This window comes from Callorhinus ursinus, unplaced genomic scaffold, assembly GCF_003265705.2.
Source record: "Callorhinus ursinus isolate GAN/ISIS: 27379988/994484 unplaced genomic scaffold, GSC_fseal_2.0 scaffold17, whole genome shotgun sequence".
Taxonomy (NCBI): Eukaryota; Metazoa; Chordata; class Mammalia; order Carnivora; family Otariidae; genus Callorhinus; species Callorhinus ursinus.
In genome coordinates this window covers 14,533,778-14,553,271 of record NW_027397079.1, presented here as the reverse complement: position 1 = coordinate 14,553,271, position 19,494 = coordinate 14,533,778, and the positions used below count along the sequence as shown (strand labels likewise).

Sequence of the window (19,494 nt, the reverse complement as noted above, 5' to 3'; positions counted from 1 at the left end):
GGAAGGAAGGAAGGAAGGAAGGAAGGAAGGAAGGAAGGAAGGAAGGAGAGAGAAAAAGAAAGGGAAGGAAAGAAAGAAAAAGAAAGGAAGGAAGGAAGGAAGAAGTTGGGAGAGTCATATAAGTCATGGTTTTTCTCTGCAAACCACTACACATACAGCCTCTTTTCAGCCACAACAGTAAATGCAGTCAGATGGCCTCCGACTAAAAGGACTCAACGCTTGGCTACTCGGCTGCAGCCCCGTAAAGTCTTTCCTCATTTGAATAGTATTTTAGGAATGTTTTGTCAATGTGTCAGATGATTATTCACTTCTACTGCATTCTTCCCTTCTCTGTGATAATCATGGTCATAGTAACAATTTATTTTATAAGCAGACCATTCGCAACACTAAATGACGACCTTTTTTTGACCTGACAAAATTCATATATTTATCTGTCCACTATTTCTTTGAAAAAGGGAAGGTTAACTTTAACCACTGTTGCTCATAGCAACACAGGAACAAAAGATTTTTCACATGCATAATCTAAGCATTTAATTAAAATTCACAAACTTGGATCTCAAACCAAGTCAAAAGTAGAAATGTAAGAATACTAGATTTCCAGACAGAAGCAGATACACAATACATTGGTTAGCTCTCACAAAGACAAACAAAAGTGCAACAACTTGTGACAGGGACAAAGAATATTCACGTTACGTGGTTCCTCTACAACCACCCTTTTAGTGACAGCTTGTATGCTTCCAGGTAAATTTCATGGCGTAAGTAAATCAAACAAAAACACACCACACTCCCGCTTAGTTTCTATCACTTCCCATTTACGAAGGTTAGCGCTTGAATCCAAATCTAAGCAGTGTAAAGCAAAATATAACATGGCAATTTACAGAAAGAGATTATTGTTCCCCCAAGACTTACACTCAACTCCAAGAGTCAAAGTAAAAAATAATTCCAATCAAGGTCTGTAATTTACACACTTGTGGTAAAACCACAGTATTTTCAGACAATGGATTGCCCATCAGGGTTTAAATCCATGAAAAAGAGAGAGCTCTAGGAAAGAATCTGGAAGAGCTGGGACTCAGCGTTATGCTTTGCAAATTCTCCATTCTTAATTAGGTCACCTGGAGGGGTGCAGGTGTGTAGGGCACATTTGGGAAGGTGACAGTTGGGAGAAGACTGTGGTACAAGGTCAAAGGGTTTTCAGAACCAGAAGACAAGGATAAAGCGGATTTATAGCATATCGGCTCTCAGCCTCTGAAAGAACTTAAAGCGCTGGAATAAGGCAGAAGTGATAGAATCAACTCAGCTTTACTTGAATACCAAACACGCGCAAGACACTGTGTTGGGTGTCCTCTGGGGGGCATGAATAAGGAACAGTGTGCATGACTTAACCAAACAGAGCCTACCAACTTGTCCGGGAAAATAAAAAATAAATTCTGAAAAAGTAATAGTTCAATTTGAAGAGTGCAAACACAGTACACGTACGGGATTAAGGATTAAGGCAATGGCAGACTACATGTGGCTAAGTTGTGAGGGGAAGCTCCACGTGCGGAAGCTTCGCTATGTACTGGCTAGGACTTCCAACCCCAAGAGGAGGCCCAGGCCTCTTGCTAGCAGTTGTCAGAGGCGGTAGGTAGTTACGTGCACAGCTCTGAAGTCGGAATGACATGGTCAAGTTCTGCCACCACTGCTTCACAGCTTTGTGCCTAAGACAAGTCACCTAACCCATTAAGCCTCAGTTTCCTAAACTGGGGGCAATCATGGTACCTTATCAAAGGTTTCATTGATTCAATAAATACTCATTAGGAGCTCCCACAGAATTAGGCACTGAAATACAACAGTGGACAAGACAGACAGTGCGCGTGCCCTCGTGGGGCCTGAGGTGACCTACGAGCAGGGCTCCACAGATGGTAGTTCTACCATCATCACTGTCATCTTCGTCGCCATCAAGTATAAGGGCTGGTCCAACGAGAATAAGTAAACCATCTTCGCTGGAACGAGGTTTCACAAACCAAAAAAATAAGTGTATTGAGCTTCAGGCCTGTACTTCATCCTGGGACCTCTTCTTTTCCTTCTCTCCAGGGATCTTATCCCATCCCACCATTTAAACAGACTACCTAGATATACCCAAATTTACTATCCCAAGCTCTGAGCTGTCTTCCAAACTCCAGACTCTATTTCTGGCCACCTGTTGGATATCTCCATGTGTATGTTGTAATAGGCATCTCAGACCTCAACTCTAGATTACTGATCCAACTGCATACCAACCAACCATACTCCTCCCTTGGTCTTTCCCCATCTGTATATCAGCAAATCCTTCGTTCCTCTCTTTTCCTCATGCCTCACACAGCCAAAGCACAGGCAAGTTCTTTCCCTTTTACCTAAAAAACATCCCAATCCATTCACTGCTCTCCATTGCCAAAGCCATCATTCTAGTTCAGGATCTAATGGTTTCTCACCTAGATTATTTCATTGCAATGGCTTCTACCACTCCTCCACAGAGTAGTGATGGCTTGTGAAAAATGGATAAGGCCTTACAAAGAAATGTTCCTTTATGGAAAGACAGCAGGAACAAACACGCACATGCACATATACACCTCCATTCCTCCATTCAACTTAAAACTCGTCCAGTGGCTCCCAAATGCCCTAAAAATGTTGATGGTCTACAAGGCATACCTGGTCAGACCCTTTCCATGTCTCTGCCTCACAAGAAGACCCTTGTCCCACTGGGTCTCTACAGTGGGGTCACACAGGATGCCTTTCAGCTCCTTGAACATTACCAACCTCCTTAGCACTTTAGGACAGTGGGGTTCAGGAGGACTTTCTGCACTGACAGAAATGTTCTATATTGCACATGTGGCTCATGAGCACTTAACTTGTGGCTAATGAGACCGAGAAAGGAGATTTTTAACTTTATTTAATTTTGATTAATTTAAATAGCCACATATTCCTAGCAGCTATCACACGAGACAGAGCGGGATGGCGCTTCCGCCTAGCCTTTTCCTCTGCCTGGACCATCCCAGATCTTCACATGGATGGCTCTTCCTTTTTTTTATATATATCTTTAATTTTTTTTAAAGATTTTATTTATTTGAGAGAGAGAGAGAGAGCACAAGCAGGGGGAGCAACAGGCAGAGCGAGAGGGAGAAGTAGACTGCCCGCTGAGCAAAGAGCCCGATGCGGGGCTCGAACCCAGGACCCTGGGACCATGACCCGAGCCGAAGGCAGATGCTTAACCAACTGAGCCACCCAGGCGCCCTGGATAGCTCTTTCTTATCCTGATGTCTCACTTAAAAGTCAGCTCCTCAGAAAGGCCTTTCCTTACCACTGCACCCAAACTAGCTCCCACTGACACCACTTATTACATCACCTTGTTTATTTTCATCAAAACACATTCACTACTGCCTTTATAATTTGTCATCCCTAAACGGGAATATAAAAATCCAAAGAAGTAGGGACCTTGCCTATTCCATTCAATGCCATGTCCCCAAGTTATATGTTAGGCATACAGTGTTTTCAGCAAATCTTTGATGAAGGGTTGAACAGATGAATGAGTGAGTGACAAGGGGGTCAAGTCAGTAAGAGTAGGTTGGGGACAGATTATGGAGGCTGCTGGAAGAAGGCAAAGGTCCTTCAGATACTGACATTTCATTTATATGGGTATGGGGCTCTGCAGTGTTCTTAAGTGCCCCAGGGGAACAGGCAGTCTAATAGAGCAGATCGCACAAAGGAATGGTGCACATGCAAAGCAGGTCTCCATCCTCAACTGACTTGAAATCAATTTTATGAGAACATTAGCGATGCAGACACACAGATGCTCCTACATATGAGACATTAGGAAATCTCTCAAGAATGCATCTATATACATCTAAAGGCAGACCTTCGGGGGGGAAAGCTGAAAGGGGTATTAGACAATCAAGTCAGCCCTACAGCCTTTGGATCTGCAACAGCAAACCAAGGCATTAATACCAGTTTATAGTTACACGGTCCTAAGTTAAATACCAGTTTATAGTTATACGGTCCTAAGAGAAATGTCACGAGCTGCGCCACTTAGCAGAAAGGGGGAAAGGGAGGCAATGAGGGGAGAAAGTAAACCTCTAACAAGTTCAAACACCCTGACAATTGGCAGAAAGGGAAAGGACCAGTCAGAAATGAACACACCTAGACCTACAAGTGGACAAAACTGGCAACCCAGGGATATCACGTACAATACGGATTCCACACATTCATTCACTGTCACAATTTCAAAGGGAAAACAAAAAAAAAGATTGGCATTTCAATGTATCTCTATGAAAAACCGTACCACTTAGGAAAATTGCAGAATAAAGTTTTGCGCTGCGTGCTCTTGCTGTCTTTTGCAGTAAAAGTCGTGTCTCTCATGCTTTAAACTTGACTATCAGTGCCACTTAATAAAATTACCTTCTCATAAAATGGAGCAATGTCAGTAAAGTACACAACACATTCCACAGTCTAGCACAAAGACAAAATCTTAATCAGGAGCGCAGAGCACAGATCGCTGTCCGTCAATGTTTACTACTGCTGTCGGCACTCATGGTCACGGTCAGAGCCAACGATCACGATCGCCGCGGCCACGCTGGAAAAGCAGCTCGGGCAGAAGCAGCAAGAGTCGAACCAAAGGAAAGCTTCTCTGCCTGCCCGATCCCGACACACTCCTTTTTACAGAAATAGCAGCGACACTCTTTAGCTAAAAGTCAGTCGCTATTTTGATAATCAAGATAATGTCCACATTTCTTTCCATTCCCTTCCCCCGCCGCCATGGAGACCAAAGTACGTTAAATGTACACCTCTGGTCCAATTCTCTGTCGGGACCACCTCGACTCCTCCAGTGTCACAGGAGTGAAAGCACGGTCCCCAAAGCTGAGCTCTGTTACCCCACCATGCCCCACTTTCCAGGGGCCCCATTTTCAGGGCTGCTCACCACTGGCCTCTCAGAACCATGAGTTCTTTCCTTTTTCTTTTTGTTTTTTTAAAGTTTTATCCAGGGGAGCCTGGGTGGCTCAGGCGTTAAGCGTCTCAGGTCATGATCCCAGGGTCCTGGGATGGAGCCCCGCATCGGGCTCCCTGCTCAGCGGGAAGCCTGCTTCTCCCTCTCCCGCTGCCCCTGCCTGTGTTCCCTCTCTCGCTGTGCCTCTCTCTGTCAAATAAACAAATAAAATCTTTAAAAAAAATAAATCTTTAAAAAAATAAAAAATAAAGTGTTATCCATTTATTTTGAGAGAGAGCCAACACGGGGGGGGGGGGGGCAGAGGGAGAGAGAGAACCTCAAGCAAACTCCCTGCTGAGCCGGGAGCCTGACACAGGCCTCCAACCCAGGGCCCCAAGGCCATGACCTGAACCAACTGAGCCACCCAGGCCCTCACAACTATGATTTCGTTACTGGCATCAGGGTTAACAATACTGGAAAAATTAGTCACAGAGTAATACAATCTCAGCCTTTCACAGCATCTTGACTGTGACAGGCACTTACTTTATAAAGATAATACATGGCCTCATTTTCTACCTGCTCATCATCACCAACTTTGTGATTTTATAAACACCATCAATCTGTCACAGGAAAATCAGTGTTTCCAACCATCAAAACCGATTACTGTATTTGTACCTCCAATAGTAAACTGTAAACAACTAGGATATCTCCAGAACTTCAGTTTTGCCTGTTTTTTTCAGGTCCCTACGTACAATTCCAGCTACTTCAGAGAAGAATGGGTTTGGAAAACTTTATGTGACATGCTGCATTAAAAGAAAAGTGGTAAGATCAGCAAGGCACCTCCTCAAACTCAGCATCCGTGTCTGATCCATCATTATACTACATGATGCCTAGAGCCCAGGTTCTTTGTGAAAAAAACGATCAATGATGACTGATAAACATACCATTTTATCATGTATGCTCAATGTTTCTTCTAAAGGTTTACATAAAATATTTTTTTTAAGATTTTATTTGACAGAGAGAGACACAGCGAGAGACAGAGAGGGAACACAAGCAGGGGCAGTGGGAGAGGGAGAAGCAGACTCCCCACTGAGCAGGGAGCCCGATGCGGGGCTCGATCCCAGGACCCTGGGATCATGACCTGAGCCGAAGGCAGACGCTTAAGCGACTGAGCCACCCAGGCGCCCCAATATAAAATATTTTTAAAGACTATCATCTCACTTTTTATCAGAGGTTGGCAAAATTTTTCTGTAAAGGGCCTGAGTAAATATTTTAAGCTTTGTGGGCCACATACAATCCGTGTCACATATTCTTCTTTGTTTTTGTTTGTTTACAACCCTTTAATGATGTAAAAGCCATTCTTAGCTGGAGGGTTATACAAAAACAAGGCTGCAGGCTGGGATTTGGCCCCTGGGCCCTAGTTTGCCCACCCTTGCTTTTCAAGTATACCAAAAAAAAAAAAAAAAAAAAAAAAAACCATAATTATATAGCCCAGTCACATTTTGACTAAAGAAAAACACTTCCAACTGTTTTGTGTGTTTTTTTGGTAATCTTTTTAAAATCAACTATTTTGGGGGGGAACGGTTTTAGATTTACAGAAAAAATGTACTTAGTACAGAGTTTCCGTATATGCCACACTCAGTTTCCCCTATCAGGATGTTATGTTGATTAAAATTAATGAACCAGGAACGATATATTATGATTGACTAGAATCCATACTTTTTCCAGATTTCCTTAGCTTGTACCTAATGTCCTTCTTCTGTTCCAGGCTCCTCTCCAGGATACCATATTCCATTTAGTCCTCATGTCTCCCTGGGCTCCTCTTGGCTGGGACTGTTTCTCAGACTTCCCTTGTTTCTGAGAATCACGATAGTTTTTTTAAAGAGTACAGGTCAGATATTTTGTAGGATGTCCCTCTGCCGAGATTTGGTGGGTGTTCTTCTCATGATTATCCTGGGGTTATGATAGTTTGGGGGAGGAAGACCGCAAAGTGTCACTGTCATCACATCACATCAAGTGGACGTCCACATGAGTTATCACTGTCCCTATTCACCTTTATCACCTGGCCAAGGCAGTCTTTTTTTTTTTTTTTAAGATTTTCTTTATTTATTTGAGAGAGTGAGAGAATGAGATAGAGAGAGCATGAGAGGGAAGAGGGTCAGAGGGAGAAGCAGACTCCCCGCTGAGCAGGGAGCCCGATGTGGGACTGGATCCCGGGACTCCAGGATCATGACCTGAGCCGAGGGCAGTCGCTTAACCAACTGAGCCACCCAGGCGCCCTGGCCAAGGCAGTCTTTACCAGCTTTCCTCCAACTGGTGTTTTTTTTTTTTTTTTTAATTAATAAAAATGAACTTGATCCTTACCATATATCGCTAAACTAAAAGCTTTTAAACATCAAATCATGTTTAATAAGCTGGTTATATACATATACACATACATTATAATTCATTATTTCCATGATTTACATCTAGGCCTCTTAAAATATATCGTATTTGGGATGAAGACAAAAGTTAGTATGTTTTTTGGCACTGTCTTCTGCCTCTAATTCCTCTCACCACTCCTCCTCACCCTTAGGCTGAATTAAAGGGATATCTAAAGAAAAGGTAATGGACGATACCCACATTTTCTTTCACTTTTTAAAGGTGATTATGCAAACTGAGATGTAAGCAAGCTGAGCTGGGGTGGAAACCTGTTTGTCCTCACGCCTCCCAGAGCCCAGGGCATTTCGCTGGCTGGCACAGTAAAAACTGGGGAAAAGCCTATAGCCTCAACTTTGGTGTTACACTGATTCAAAGCGGTGAGACTGGGGAGAAAGGGAAGAGCGACGGGAGACTGGACAGAACTGATGTCTCTTAGCTAACTTTTTCCTGGTCCGGTAATAAGCGAGAGGACACAAAAAGGTGGGGAGAGCGGAAAGGGCTCCAAGGCTAGAATAAAGGCGGGAAGCTTGGGTCACGGTAAGGCTAGCAAAACACTAGGCAGAGGGAAAGGCAAATCCAAACCGCAGTCAGATACCACCTCGTGCCCAGGAGAAATGCTTAAAACAAAACAAACCAAACCGAAAACAACAAGTGCCGGTGAGGATGTGGAGAAACTAGAACCCTTGGACACTGCTGGTGGGAATGGAAAATGGCCTGGCAGAGCCTCAAGAAGTTAAACATAGAATTCCCATGTGACGTAGCAGTTCCACTTCCAGGGATCTACCCAAGAGAACTGAAAACATATATTCATACAAAAATCATACATGAACACTCACAGCAGCGTTATTCATAACAGCCAAAAGGAGGAAGCAACCCAAATGCCCATCAACCGATGAACGGAGAAACAAAGTGTATATGGTATATCCGTACAATAGAATATTATTCAAAGTCATAAAAAGGAACGAAGTTCTGTCACCTGCTACAACATGGATGATACTTGAAAACATTGTGCTAAATGAAAGAAGCCAGACACAAAGGAAACAGATTGCATGATTCCATTTACACGAAATGTCCAGAAGAGGGACAGCCATGAAGACAGAAAGTAGATTAGTGGTTGCCAAAGGCAGCAGGGGTGGGGAAAGAATGGAAGGTGAGCTCCTAATGGACAGAGCGTTTCTTTTTGAGGTGATAAAAATGTTCAGGCATTACATAATGGTTATGGTTGCACGACATTGTGAGTATACTAAAAACCACTGAATGGTACTTTAAAATGGTGAATTCTTTGTGATTTTAATCTCAATAAAAAAAAAATAACTGGAAAAAAAGCCACTGAACAGAGTGGGCCTATATATCTGGCAAATCATTTTTAATCCATAACTTACATACACACTGTTGTCTTTAAAAAACCCCTTTCCTATTCCCCATACTTCCGTGACCGTTTTTCCAATAACAGAGCTTCATAAATGAAGAAATTAGTCCACAATTCTACCAAGAAATCAGGTCAACCAATTCTAATCAAGTTCATAGGGCCAGAGCCTACACAGACTCAGGCCCTCTCTCAAGGATCTGACGTTGTATTAGGCTCACTTCAAGAACTCCCCCATCAGCACAATGAAGCTGGCCACGCCCCGCTTGCGTGGCGGCGTCTTTCTCCTACTGACATTTACGCAAGAAAAGCAAGCACATGCCATTCACAAGGCAGTATCTCCAAGTCCCACAAGTGGGCAGGGCCGATCTTGTCGGGCTGCAGGGCAGCTTCCACACTTCCCAGCGCACCTGGGCTTCCCTACAGGAGACTTAAACACTGGAAGGCCACAAGCCTTAAGGGTTGACTAGGTTAACTTGCAATTCAGTGATTTGCAGCTTAAAAAAGAGAAAATTATAAATAATAGTCTTTCCTAAAAAAACAAGTGCTGCCCTAAGTCTTCCAAAAAAATTACACTGCTAACTACAGACTATTAAAGTCACGGGAGAAATCTTAGTCATATACTAAGCAACTGCTGCTCCCTCCTGCAAGCACTACAGCAAACTGTGTTGAAAACATGAAATACTTCTTTGGGAATTTTTGGGAGACAGCACAATTGAGTTTAAATTAGTGCTTCCCAGAGTGATTAAAAACAAAACAAAACAAAACAAAACCTTTCTTTAACAACCTCTCCACACTTCAAAACCATAATCACTCAAATAATTCACAGTAACCATTTGGCACCCAAACTCAGCCGGCTGGAGAGGAATGATTTCCGGCAATCTATGACAATGGCAGTTGTGATTACGACTATAAGGGCTGATTTTGTTTTCTTTGCTCTTATAATTCCCATATTTATACTATTAGTCAAAATGTAGCAGCTTAATTCTCTCATTATTTTTAATCTAACTGGAAAATCGATTGTCCCTGGGTGGTAGTGGATATGGGTAATTTTTTCTAAAGCGTTAACAATAAGGAACTGGGAGAGAGTAGCTCAACTAGTGTTCTTTCATTAATTTAACAACTTTCTTCATTAATTGACCTAACCAACATTCATTTAACATCTACCATCTACAAAGGACACAGAAAAGCAGTAATAAGCAATTAGGTCTCTTGAGGAATTTACACTTTAGCAGTAGCTTTAGCAAAATTACTTGCTTCGACTTTGAAAGCAAGACAATACAGAGTTCCTCAGATCTGAATCACGTGCCATAAAGTGGGTGTAAAGAGCCCAGAGTTAGCTCAGCCATCAAGGATACCCAGCTGACATCGTCTTCCTCCTGTTGCGCTCCCCTTCCCGCCCCATCCCACCTCCAGAACTTCTGCCCTTCAGTTAGAAAGCACACAGGTCACTCAGTATCTGATGCTAGCCATAAACCAAAGCTTATGTCCATCAGCAAGTTTCTGTGTGGTGGTACATCTTTTACGTTCAACTAGACAAAATTATTGTATCTCAGGATAACGTTCAGTCCAAGGGCAGAAAATGAGCAGAATTCTACTGAGAGTTTGTACAACCACTCACCCAGTCTCTGAGGCCTGCCCACCTTCGCCCGCTATTCCTCTCAGAGGCAATGAATCCATCCCACCCTTTTCTCCTATGTTGAATGTAGGGCGTGTTTTTTACACACCACACCATTTGGCCATGATCTATGGGCCACCATAAACGCCAACTGGTGTGCTCAAAGGCTGTCCGTGGTGGGCAAAATAAGAGGTGAGGGAAAGAGTAGACCCCCAAAATAACAGCTGATCCACTGCGAGGGCGTGGGAGTAGGAGGCAAGGAATCATGGACAGGGAGATTTCCTCAGGATTGGTGGGGGGGGGGAGGGGAGGAAGGCAGAGTCAAGCCCACTATAGTAAAACTGTAATCTATTCAGGAACGAGACAGAGCCCTTAACTCTTCCCCAAACAGAACTTCTAAGGTGCCCAAGAGCACACTGAATTTCCAAGTTCTACCTGGCCCTGCACTGTTGTTCAATGGGGTCAACCTGGTGGGCGGCCAACCCTACTCCCAAGGCATTCATGAACCCGACCCTACATGTGGCTAACTCAGGGATCTAAGAATCACAAAAAGTTAACAGGAACCTTTGAAGACCAATAAAGACTGGTTAATCAGCCTGAAAAATCAACACTTAGGCAAAGAGGTTCTACTCCACCCAAAAACCCCTGAGCATGTCCAGGTGTTCCAGCGGTCTAAAGGAATGACACAGGGCACAGGCTCCAGAGTCAAACTGTCTGACTTCAAATCTTGGCCACTTTTAACAGCAATGGCAATGTCTCTGTGACTCTATTTCCTCATCTGTAACTGGAAGATAATAATAGCACCACCTCATAGGACTAACGGGAGAACAGAATGAGATCATGGCTAAGAAGCTTAGCCCAGTGACCGCCATACAGTAAACACAGAATAAATAGGTGCCAGTACATCCACTATGTCCAGGGGCAACCTGAACTACCAATCAGTTCCTGCAGTGGAATGACAACACCACCGCTAGTACTACTTGGCTGGGCCGTCATTATGGACCCCTAACCATCCCTATAAAATACGTGGTATTATCTTCATCTCAGAGTTGAAAACGAAGGTTTAGAGGGTATCACAAACTCAGCTAAGCTTACTCAGTTAATAAGTGGTGAGGCAATAAAAGCTTTAATCATGTCCCAGCAAAGTTTGCATTAGGTCATCTACCTCCAAAAGCTTACAAGTATTTTAATACTTCAGTATTCTAAAACCACTGCTTATTGAACAAGATTATGTTCTTGTAAAAGCCTCCAGGCTTCCACTCCCCCCACCACTAAATCTGCATATATATCTATACAATCAGAAATACTTCACCAATTCTGATAGACTGTCAGAATTTTTCTTAACATGAATACAACTGGGTAAGCCTTCGTGACCATTTTAATTAATTGACTTTAAAAGTTCAAAGGTACCGCACACCCACAGTTTATCAAGACACTTTTCTTCCAGGATTTGTAATTTGATCCTGTAGAAGAATAGGCACACTCCAATTGGCCTGTGTAACATCTCTTTTTCCATATGTTTGGTAAGTGTCTAACAAAACTGCCTAGAGTGCATAGTTGTTCCAAATATCCTCTCACACAGTTTAGCAAGACTTACAGTCACTTCAATTCCCTAAAAGAAAACAGAATCAAACTTAAACTAAGTATGTCAGCAATGACCCTGATCTCACAGAATTTTTTAGAACTCATAGTGAGATCCAGAAATGTTTATAACCAAATTTCTATTTCCAAATACTTAAAGATCTAACTGCTTCAAAGAAAACTGGAATAATAACAAGTCATCTTAGTCAAAACTGTTTATCCACATCAAATGAATTGGTTACCCAGTTTCCTGAAAACAGAGTTCATAATAATTGTTAATCCATTAACAGTTTAAAATAAAAGGCATGCTTAACTTGTTTAAGAAGTAGTGATATGGATAAGCCAAGTCATATCTTACCTCACTTTCTATTTGCTTTACGAAGGCATTACATGTTCTTTATAATCTTTGTTGGTAAATATAAATGAGACGATATAACTGAACATGCAAAATGAAGGGAATCTGAAATGCCTAAAAATTTCAAGAATTCACTGCAATTTCAAGAACCTGAAACTCCTAGTATGAGAAAGCAGAATTACCACATAACTGTAAAAGTCAAATATTTATACAGGTGCCTTAGAAGTCACTGCTGGGTGCACACCATCATCACCGACATTTACTGTCTGTTAAACAGTTTCAAGTGCAAGGGCATAAGTCAAGTAACTGACCTGGAGCGTGAAGTTTATGACAACAACTAGTATGCCTGGAGAAACTGTGAAGGTGTGATGCTTGTCATAACTTTCATCAGGCCAGCAACAGGCAGCCAGGCTGTGGCAAGAGAGAACCTCAGCACAGGTGCCTTTTCTCATTTCAGAAGGGAAACCTAAACTGATACCTTCATGGATAATTTAATAAGGATTGTTCCATAAATTTATAATGCCATTTATGACTTTCTTATAATTACTCTTTACTAGCTTTCAAAAAACAATATCCTTAAGATAAAAGTTAACTAAGAACATAAAGTACAAAACTATTTCAACTTCAAATTAAGAAAAGGGGTAATAGAAACACCTAAAAGGTTATAAACCCCTAATTTACAATTAGGAACGCCTCCTTAATGGCCAATTTACAAATTTACAATTAGGAATATCTCCTATTATTCTTCTAATAGGTCCAACTTTCAGAAATTTTCCTTTTAAGGGTAACAAGACAGATGGGATAGAGTTCCAACATTTGTGAACATTAGGCAAAATTTCAGCTCCTCAACTCCTTGGACGATGATTTGGTTATGCTTCTCCACTTTACCTCCAAGCAGGACTAAAAAGTGTGTGTTGAAAACTACAAGACATCATGCTAAGCTCAAGTCCGTTTCGATGTTCACTGCACTTTTCAAAAGAGAATTTGCCTTTTCAAGATCTAAGACGCAGTTCGTTTTCAGGTGAAGCAGTAAGCCAAACCCTACCCCCCCCCCAAAAAGCGTTTCTAAACTCTGAGGGGCAAAGCTAGTAACACCCACAGCCAGGGCCCGGCGAGGAAGGGTGCCTGGAACCCCCCTCCATGCCCAGGACCTCCCGCCTGACCAGCGGCCCGTCAAGAACTTGCAGTCAAGGCTGGCCGCCAAGGACGGCCAGAGAGATGCCACAGGTGGCTTGGTCGGCTGGTTCCCCACCTTGCACTTAGGCCTTCTCCCGGAGGCTCCCGGCCCGTCCCCGCCTCCCAAAGGCCGAAGCTACCCTCCAGCTCCAGTTTGGCCCACTTTAGGCATAGGCGAGCTCGCGGCAGGGCTCAGGTGGCTCCTCGGGGTCCGTTAACAGGACACGAAGTGCCAGCCCGGGGCGCCAAATTCCACCCTTCCCTCCCGGCCCGGGAGTGTCTAAAGGTCCCAGGGGGAGTCGGGAAGGGAGCGGGCAAAGAGGCCCTGGAAGGGGCGGCTCCAAGCGAGCCCCTCCGGGGCTCCTCACCGGCTGATGGTCCCCAACCTCCTTCCCGAGACCCCTCCCGGCAGTCCGGGGCCGGCGACGCCCCACGCCCCACGCCCCCCGCGCCGCGGGCGCCGCCGATCGGCCGGATCTCCGGGACAACAGCCGCCGCCGCACTTCTGAGGCGGGTCCCCGCGCCCACCCGCGGCCCGGCCGCCCACCTGTCCCGGGGGTCGATCCAGCTGGTCCTCCTGGTGTTGTGGTCGATGTAGAAGACCTTGCCGTCGTAGTCCCTGGCCTCCTCCCAGCCCCGGGGTAGCGGCAGCTGCCCGCTCCCGGCCCTCCTAGGCATGGTCGGCGGCCTCGCCGGCGAGCGGCGCCTCCATAGGGACCGGGCGCGGGACGCGGCGGGAACGTGACTGCCCGGCTCGGCCGCCGCACCCGACGCGGGCGCCGGCGAGGGGCTGCGGGGCGCGGGGCGCGGGGCGCGGCGGGGCCACGCGCGGGGGGCGCCTCAGGAAGCCCTGCTCTCGGCCCCGCCGGGGATCAGTCCACCATGTCTGCGTCGGAGTTGGCGAGCGAACCCTCCTCCTCCTCCTCCGCCTCGCGGCTGCAGCCGCTGCCTCCGCCTCTTCCTCCTCCTCCTCCCCGTCCCCCTGTGGCCGCCGAGGGTCGCGGCGCCCAGGCTGCCCGAGCCGCCGCCGTCTGGGCTCGGATCCGGGAAGCTCGGCGGAGCGGCGGCCGCGGCGGCGACGGGCCTCCTCATTTGCGTGCGATTAGCATGCGCCCCGCCCCGGGCCCGCCTCCGTCCGCCCCTCCCCTCGCTGGGCTCATCTGCATGCACATTCCTCGCCGCCACATTCCAGGGCTTAACCCTGCAGCTCCCGGGGCAGACTGCGAGAGCCCGGGCGCAGGGCCGAGCCCGGGGCGGGGGCGGAGGAGGGGAGCTGAGGGACCCGGTGGGAGGGAGGAGGGCGAAGGAATGCACCGTTCGCTCCCTCCCCTTGACCCCAAACATCTCCCAGCGGCCGAACGGCTCGGGTCTTTAGAGTTTCGGGACGGGAAGGAGCTAGAGAGCGCTCCGCAACCTTCTCAACTTCTTGCCGACTTCTAGGGAAACCACAAGACTTTCGAGAGGAAAGGGGTGGGGGAGGCTCTCTTAGGAAGAAAAAGTCCCAGCAAACAGCGAGGGCACAAAGGCTCCCCCACGCCGCGCCCTGGGCTACTTGGGAACCCAAGGGCGGTCCCGAGCGGTGGGAAAGTGTGAAAAGCACCGAAAGCGCTTAGAGTGTCCGTGGCGTGTCCGGGGCGGTGTCGCCTCCGGGGCCTCTGCAGGGCGCCTGGCCCTCCGTGACCTCAGCCCAGAGGCCACGGGACTCGCGGCGGAAAGCGAAGGCGGGTCCGGCGGTCCCAGAGCGCAGAGACCCGCCTGCCCCAGTGGCCTGCGGGGGAAACTCCGGCCTGACCCTGGGAAGCGACTGTTCACCGCCCCCCCCCAACTCCGCCCGCCGGGCGGGCCACGGACTAGAAGGCACTCGAGCCTCCCACCGGTCCGGCCGCTCCACCCGGGGGGCCCAGGCCAGCCACCGGGGGACCCTCTGCCGCTGGCCTCCGTTGTAGGGGGTTAGGACAGCTGGACGTGCACTAATCCTGAAACCAGTCCCTTCCGCCCAGCCCCCGCCGCGGGAAGTCCCCCACCCCGAACCCTGCTGTGGCCAAGAAGGTGTGGGCGACCACGCTGGAGGGACCCCACTGCGGCCGGGAGGCCAGGCTTTCCTAGGCCCTGGATCGCGTCTTAAATGGAATGTGGATCTTCCCTTAGTTCACAAGCATTTCTTTATTCATCCCCTACTGCTTCCTGGTGGGCGCTGAGATGGGGCCGGACCCTGGGCTCCGGGTAGGACAGTGCCGTGAGCAGTAGGACTGGCAGGGCCTGGGCACAGGGCCTTCAGTGCCCCCAGCCCCTGGGGCTGGGAGGGAGCCTCCCAGTCCCAAAGCTCCTCTCCAGCCTGGTCTACACCGTCCCCCGTTCATATTCTTCCGGGTTACTAACAGCTTCTTTTAAAGTAAAATGCCCGCAGAAGGCCCTGGAGCTCAGTCATTCATCTCTTGGTGTGAATTCGCTTAATCCTGCCCGCCAATGAATGACGACTTCCCCACCTCGTGCGGGACACAGCGTTGGACAGGGGCTTTCAGAAGGTGTGGAACAAAGTCGTCTCTCCTCCTGGATTCACAGACCCGTAAGGGAGTCAAGTGCCTTGGGATTCCAGCGCAGCGGGGTTTTGGGTCGCTGCTGGCCGGGGGGGATGCGGAGGGTTTGGCTCCCCAGGCCATCGGGGCATCAGCGGTCAATCTCAAAGGTGGAGGAGGGAGTCCTGAAGAGTAAGACGGAGGGCCAGGCTTGGAACAGCGTCACAGCAGGGACTGGACTTGCCTTCTTGGGGGAAAATCTTGGACGTATTTGCACTTGGAGTAGTCTGCTCTGGAGCAGAAACCTCAAACCACCAGAAACTCTGGGGAGTTCAGTCCTCGGGAGGAACAAACCAGAGGGAGCAGGAGACGGGCAAGGGGGTCACCCAATGAATTCACTTCTTTTGTCCTTCCAGGTCTTCCTCTTTCACACTAAGCCTGCCCTTAGCAAAGAGCAGCCCCCACCTCTTGGTGCCTTGTTCTGCCCCACTCCATTCATCAAGACGGGATCACACCAGGCAAGCTTCTCTAGTTCCCAGTGAGATGTGACATGTGACGTCCTGCTGGGTAATTTTAAGATTGGACTTCTGAATGCTGTGGAAAAGAATGAGACCTGTCTAAAACTAATCTCTCACACTATAAAGGTGAGAAGGTGAAGGTGCTTTGTTTTGGATGCTCTAAATTGGCTCACTTGCATGGCCAAAATTTGTATTAGAGTAAACTAATAACCTCACTCAGGGGCGCCTGCGTGGCTCTGTTGGTTAAGTGGCTACCTTGGGCTCGGGTCATGGTCCCCCTGCCATGGTCCCCCTGCCCTGCTTGTCCCTCTCCCTCTCCCTCTGCCCCTTCCCCCCCCCCGTGCTCTCTCTCTCTCTCTCTCTCTTACGTACTCTCTCTCCTTCAAATAAATAAATAAATCAAATCAAAACAAAACAAAACAAAACAAAAACACCCATCGTTCAGCACCCCAACCAAACCATTCTCTTTTCAGCCTTTCTTCCAGGCTCTCCACCCACCTATTAGGAAACATATATTATATGAAAATGTCTGTATCCTACTATTAAAAAAAAAAACAGTAACTTTGCCGTTGCCACAATTTAATCTGTTTCACTGGGATGAATTACTGCAAAATACTTCTTGGTACAATTTCAAATTTGATAAGCTTTCAGATAAATATTTTTACCCAAACTCCTAAAACCTATGGGGATTCCAAAATAGCACATAGCAGTAAATGGCATTTATTGTTCCATAAATCCTGGGACTTCAAAAAGGGATGCTAAATAGATAAACAAAACTCTAAAGCAACTAAAAGACAAGCTCACTTCTTCTCTCCCACTGGTTGGCACAGGAAACATTTGGTCACACAAAAGCAGTTAAGATGACAAGCAAGTCACTGTTCTACAGCTTTTGTGTCTTGATCGGGTTTGAACTCTGCTGTCCTGAGTTCACGCACTTACTCAGTACCACCTTTCTGGAGAATTCCTAATGGTTAAGACAATGAAATTTTATCTTATTGATGTTCACATCCATAAAGATAAAATAGGTATAAAGATCATCCCTATTTTATAAATGGATACATTTGGATTTCATTTAGCTCTAGTTGATCATTGGCAAAGAAAGATGGCGCGGTCTGCTGTCCTGGATGGCTGATTTCCCCCGCGGAAGGAACTCTACGCTAGCCACTGAAGGGTCTGTTCTCTGGACTTCATTTCCCTTTCCTCCTGGCTCTACATTCTCCCTGGTACTAATAGTCTGAGGGGATGAACCGGCATTAAGCAAAACCCCCATTGTCAATGTCCAAATCCTGGGTGGCAGGAAAATTGGTGATACCAAAAACGGAAGTATAGAGGGTGTAAATTATTTCAAAAGATAATTAGTTATATCAACCCGAATTTAAAATATATATGCTTTTAATCCAGCAATCCCAGTGCTGCAATTTTGCCTACAGATCTGAAAGCTCAAGATAAGCAAGGATGTTCATTGCAGCATGTTTGATGATAACAAAACTGAAGAAGCCACCAGTGTCCATGAGTAGGGGACTGATTAAATGAGTTATCGAACACCCACACTCAGCAGGCATTTAAAGGGCTGACTCAGGAGGTAAAGCATGGACTCTCAGTCCCAGGGTCGTGAGTTCAAGCCCCACGCATGGGCATGGAGCCTACCTAAAAATAAAGAGCATTAGATAAACACATGTGTTCTGATTTTTTTTTTTTTAAGATTTTATTTATTTATTTGAGAGAGAGAGCACGAGAGAGAGCATGAGAGGGAAGAGGGTCAGGGGGAGAAGCAGACTCCCTGCTGAGCAGGGAGCCCGATGCAGGACTCGATCCCGGGACTCCAGGATCATAACCTGAGCCGAAGGCAGTTGCTTAACCAACTGAGCCACCCAGGCACCCTACATGTGTTCTGATTTAAAAAAAAAAAAAGGATGTCCAGGACACATTAAGTGAAAAAAGCAAGGTGCAAAAACATGCTTGCGAACTTTGCGGGAGGTGGGACCAATCATAAAATGTAAAGAACAACACGGTGTCCTATACATTTGCTTTGTGTCAGAGGAAGAACTCTCTGAGTTCTCAGTAAAGTAAGGGAGTTTTTATAGAGAACGGGGGCTGTCTGGGGGGTCCCATCAAAGAAGTACACATGAGGAAAATGATCATTAAAGAAAGGGGATGGCGTAGAGATGAGCACAGACATGACCCCAGAACGGCCCACCAGGGCAGGGCATGCTTGTGCAAAGAAAAGGATGTGCAAAGCTCAAAGATGAATCTGGCACAAAAGAGCCCAAGACTGGCTGGAGCCATGGCGTTAGGAGGCTGGCGTGATGGGATAGGTATGAGAGAGATAAAGGTCTGCATTAGAAATAAGGCAAGGGGGGGGTGAAAAGAAATGATCTAGCAAGAATTTGCTGATTAGATTAAGAAGGGCACAGTGAATAGACCAGAAGGAGGAGTCTGGTATGAGTCCAAGATTTTAGGCCGTCAAGAGAGACTCAAGCAGCGAAATAAATGAGGAAGTCCAAAGGGGGATCTGATATGGAGGTTGTTTCCAGAAATTAGAGATACTCAACAGAAAGTGAAAGGTCAGGACTCAAGCTCAAACAAGAGGCCAGGACTGCAAATGTTTGGTGGGGCGTCATCCATCTGAAAGTCTCTGGAGGGCTGAGAATTCAGGACTGCATATTGGAAAGGAAATCTCAGTACTTGTCAATGAGATTTAAGCCACCCATCTCTAGTCCTATTTTTGGCCTCTAACTCCTCAGTAATTCGGTATGATTTAGTTTATCTCTTTGTAAAATGTGGTCTCCATTTTCAGGATGTGTGTAAGAATTAGTTACTAGTGTATAAATCATCTCTGAATGAATTCTTGTCATAACCTGTATCATTACGCTAATCAATCGACTCATGTATAGGACAAGATGAACAGGTTTTCAATATTTTAATATCCCCTGTTTCCTCAAGGAGATCAGGGATTATATAAACTGGAACTTCTTAATAAAGAGAATGTTCCTTTTTTTCTGAATCA

At 46.3% G+C, this 19,494-nt stretch overlaps 1 protein-coding gene across 1 annotated transcript in view; it reads right to left on the bottom strand.

The window, feature by feature from the left end:
• Positions 1-14,514, bottom strand: part of WWC2 (WW and C2 domain containing 2) — a 198,998-nt gene extending 184,484 nt beyond the window's left edge. The window contains exon 1 of the mRNA XM_025886237.2: positions 14,001-14,514. Coding sequence (XP_025742022.2) covers positions 14,001-14,131 — 131 coding nt within the window. The 5' untranslated portion in view covers positions 14,132-14,514. The remainder of the gene's footprint in view (positions 1-14,000) is intronic.
• Between the last annotated feature and the right edge of the window lie 4,980 nt (positions 14,515-19,494).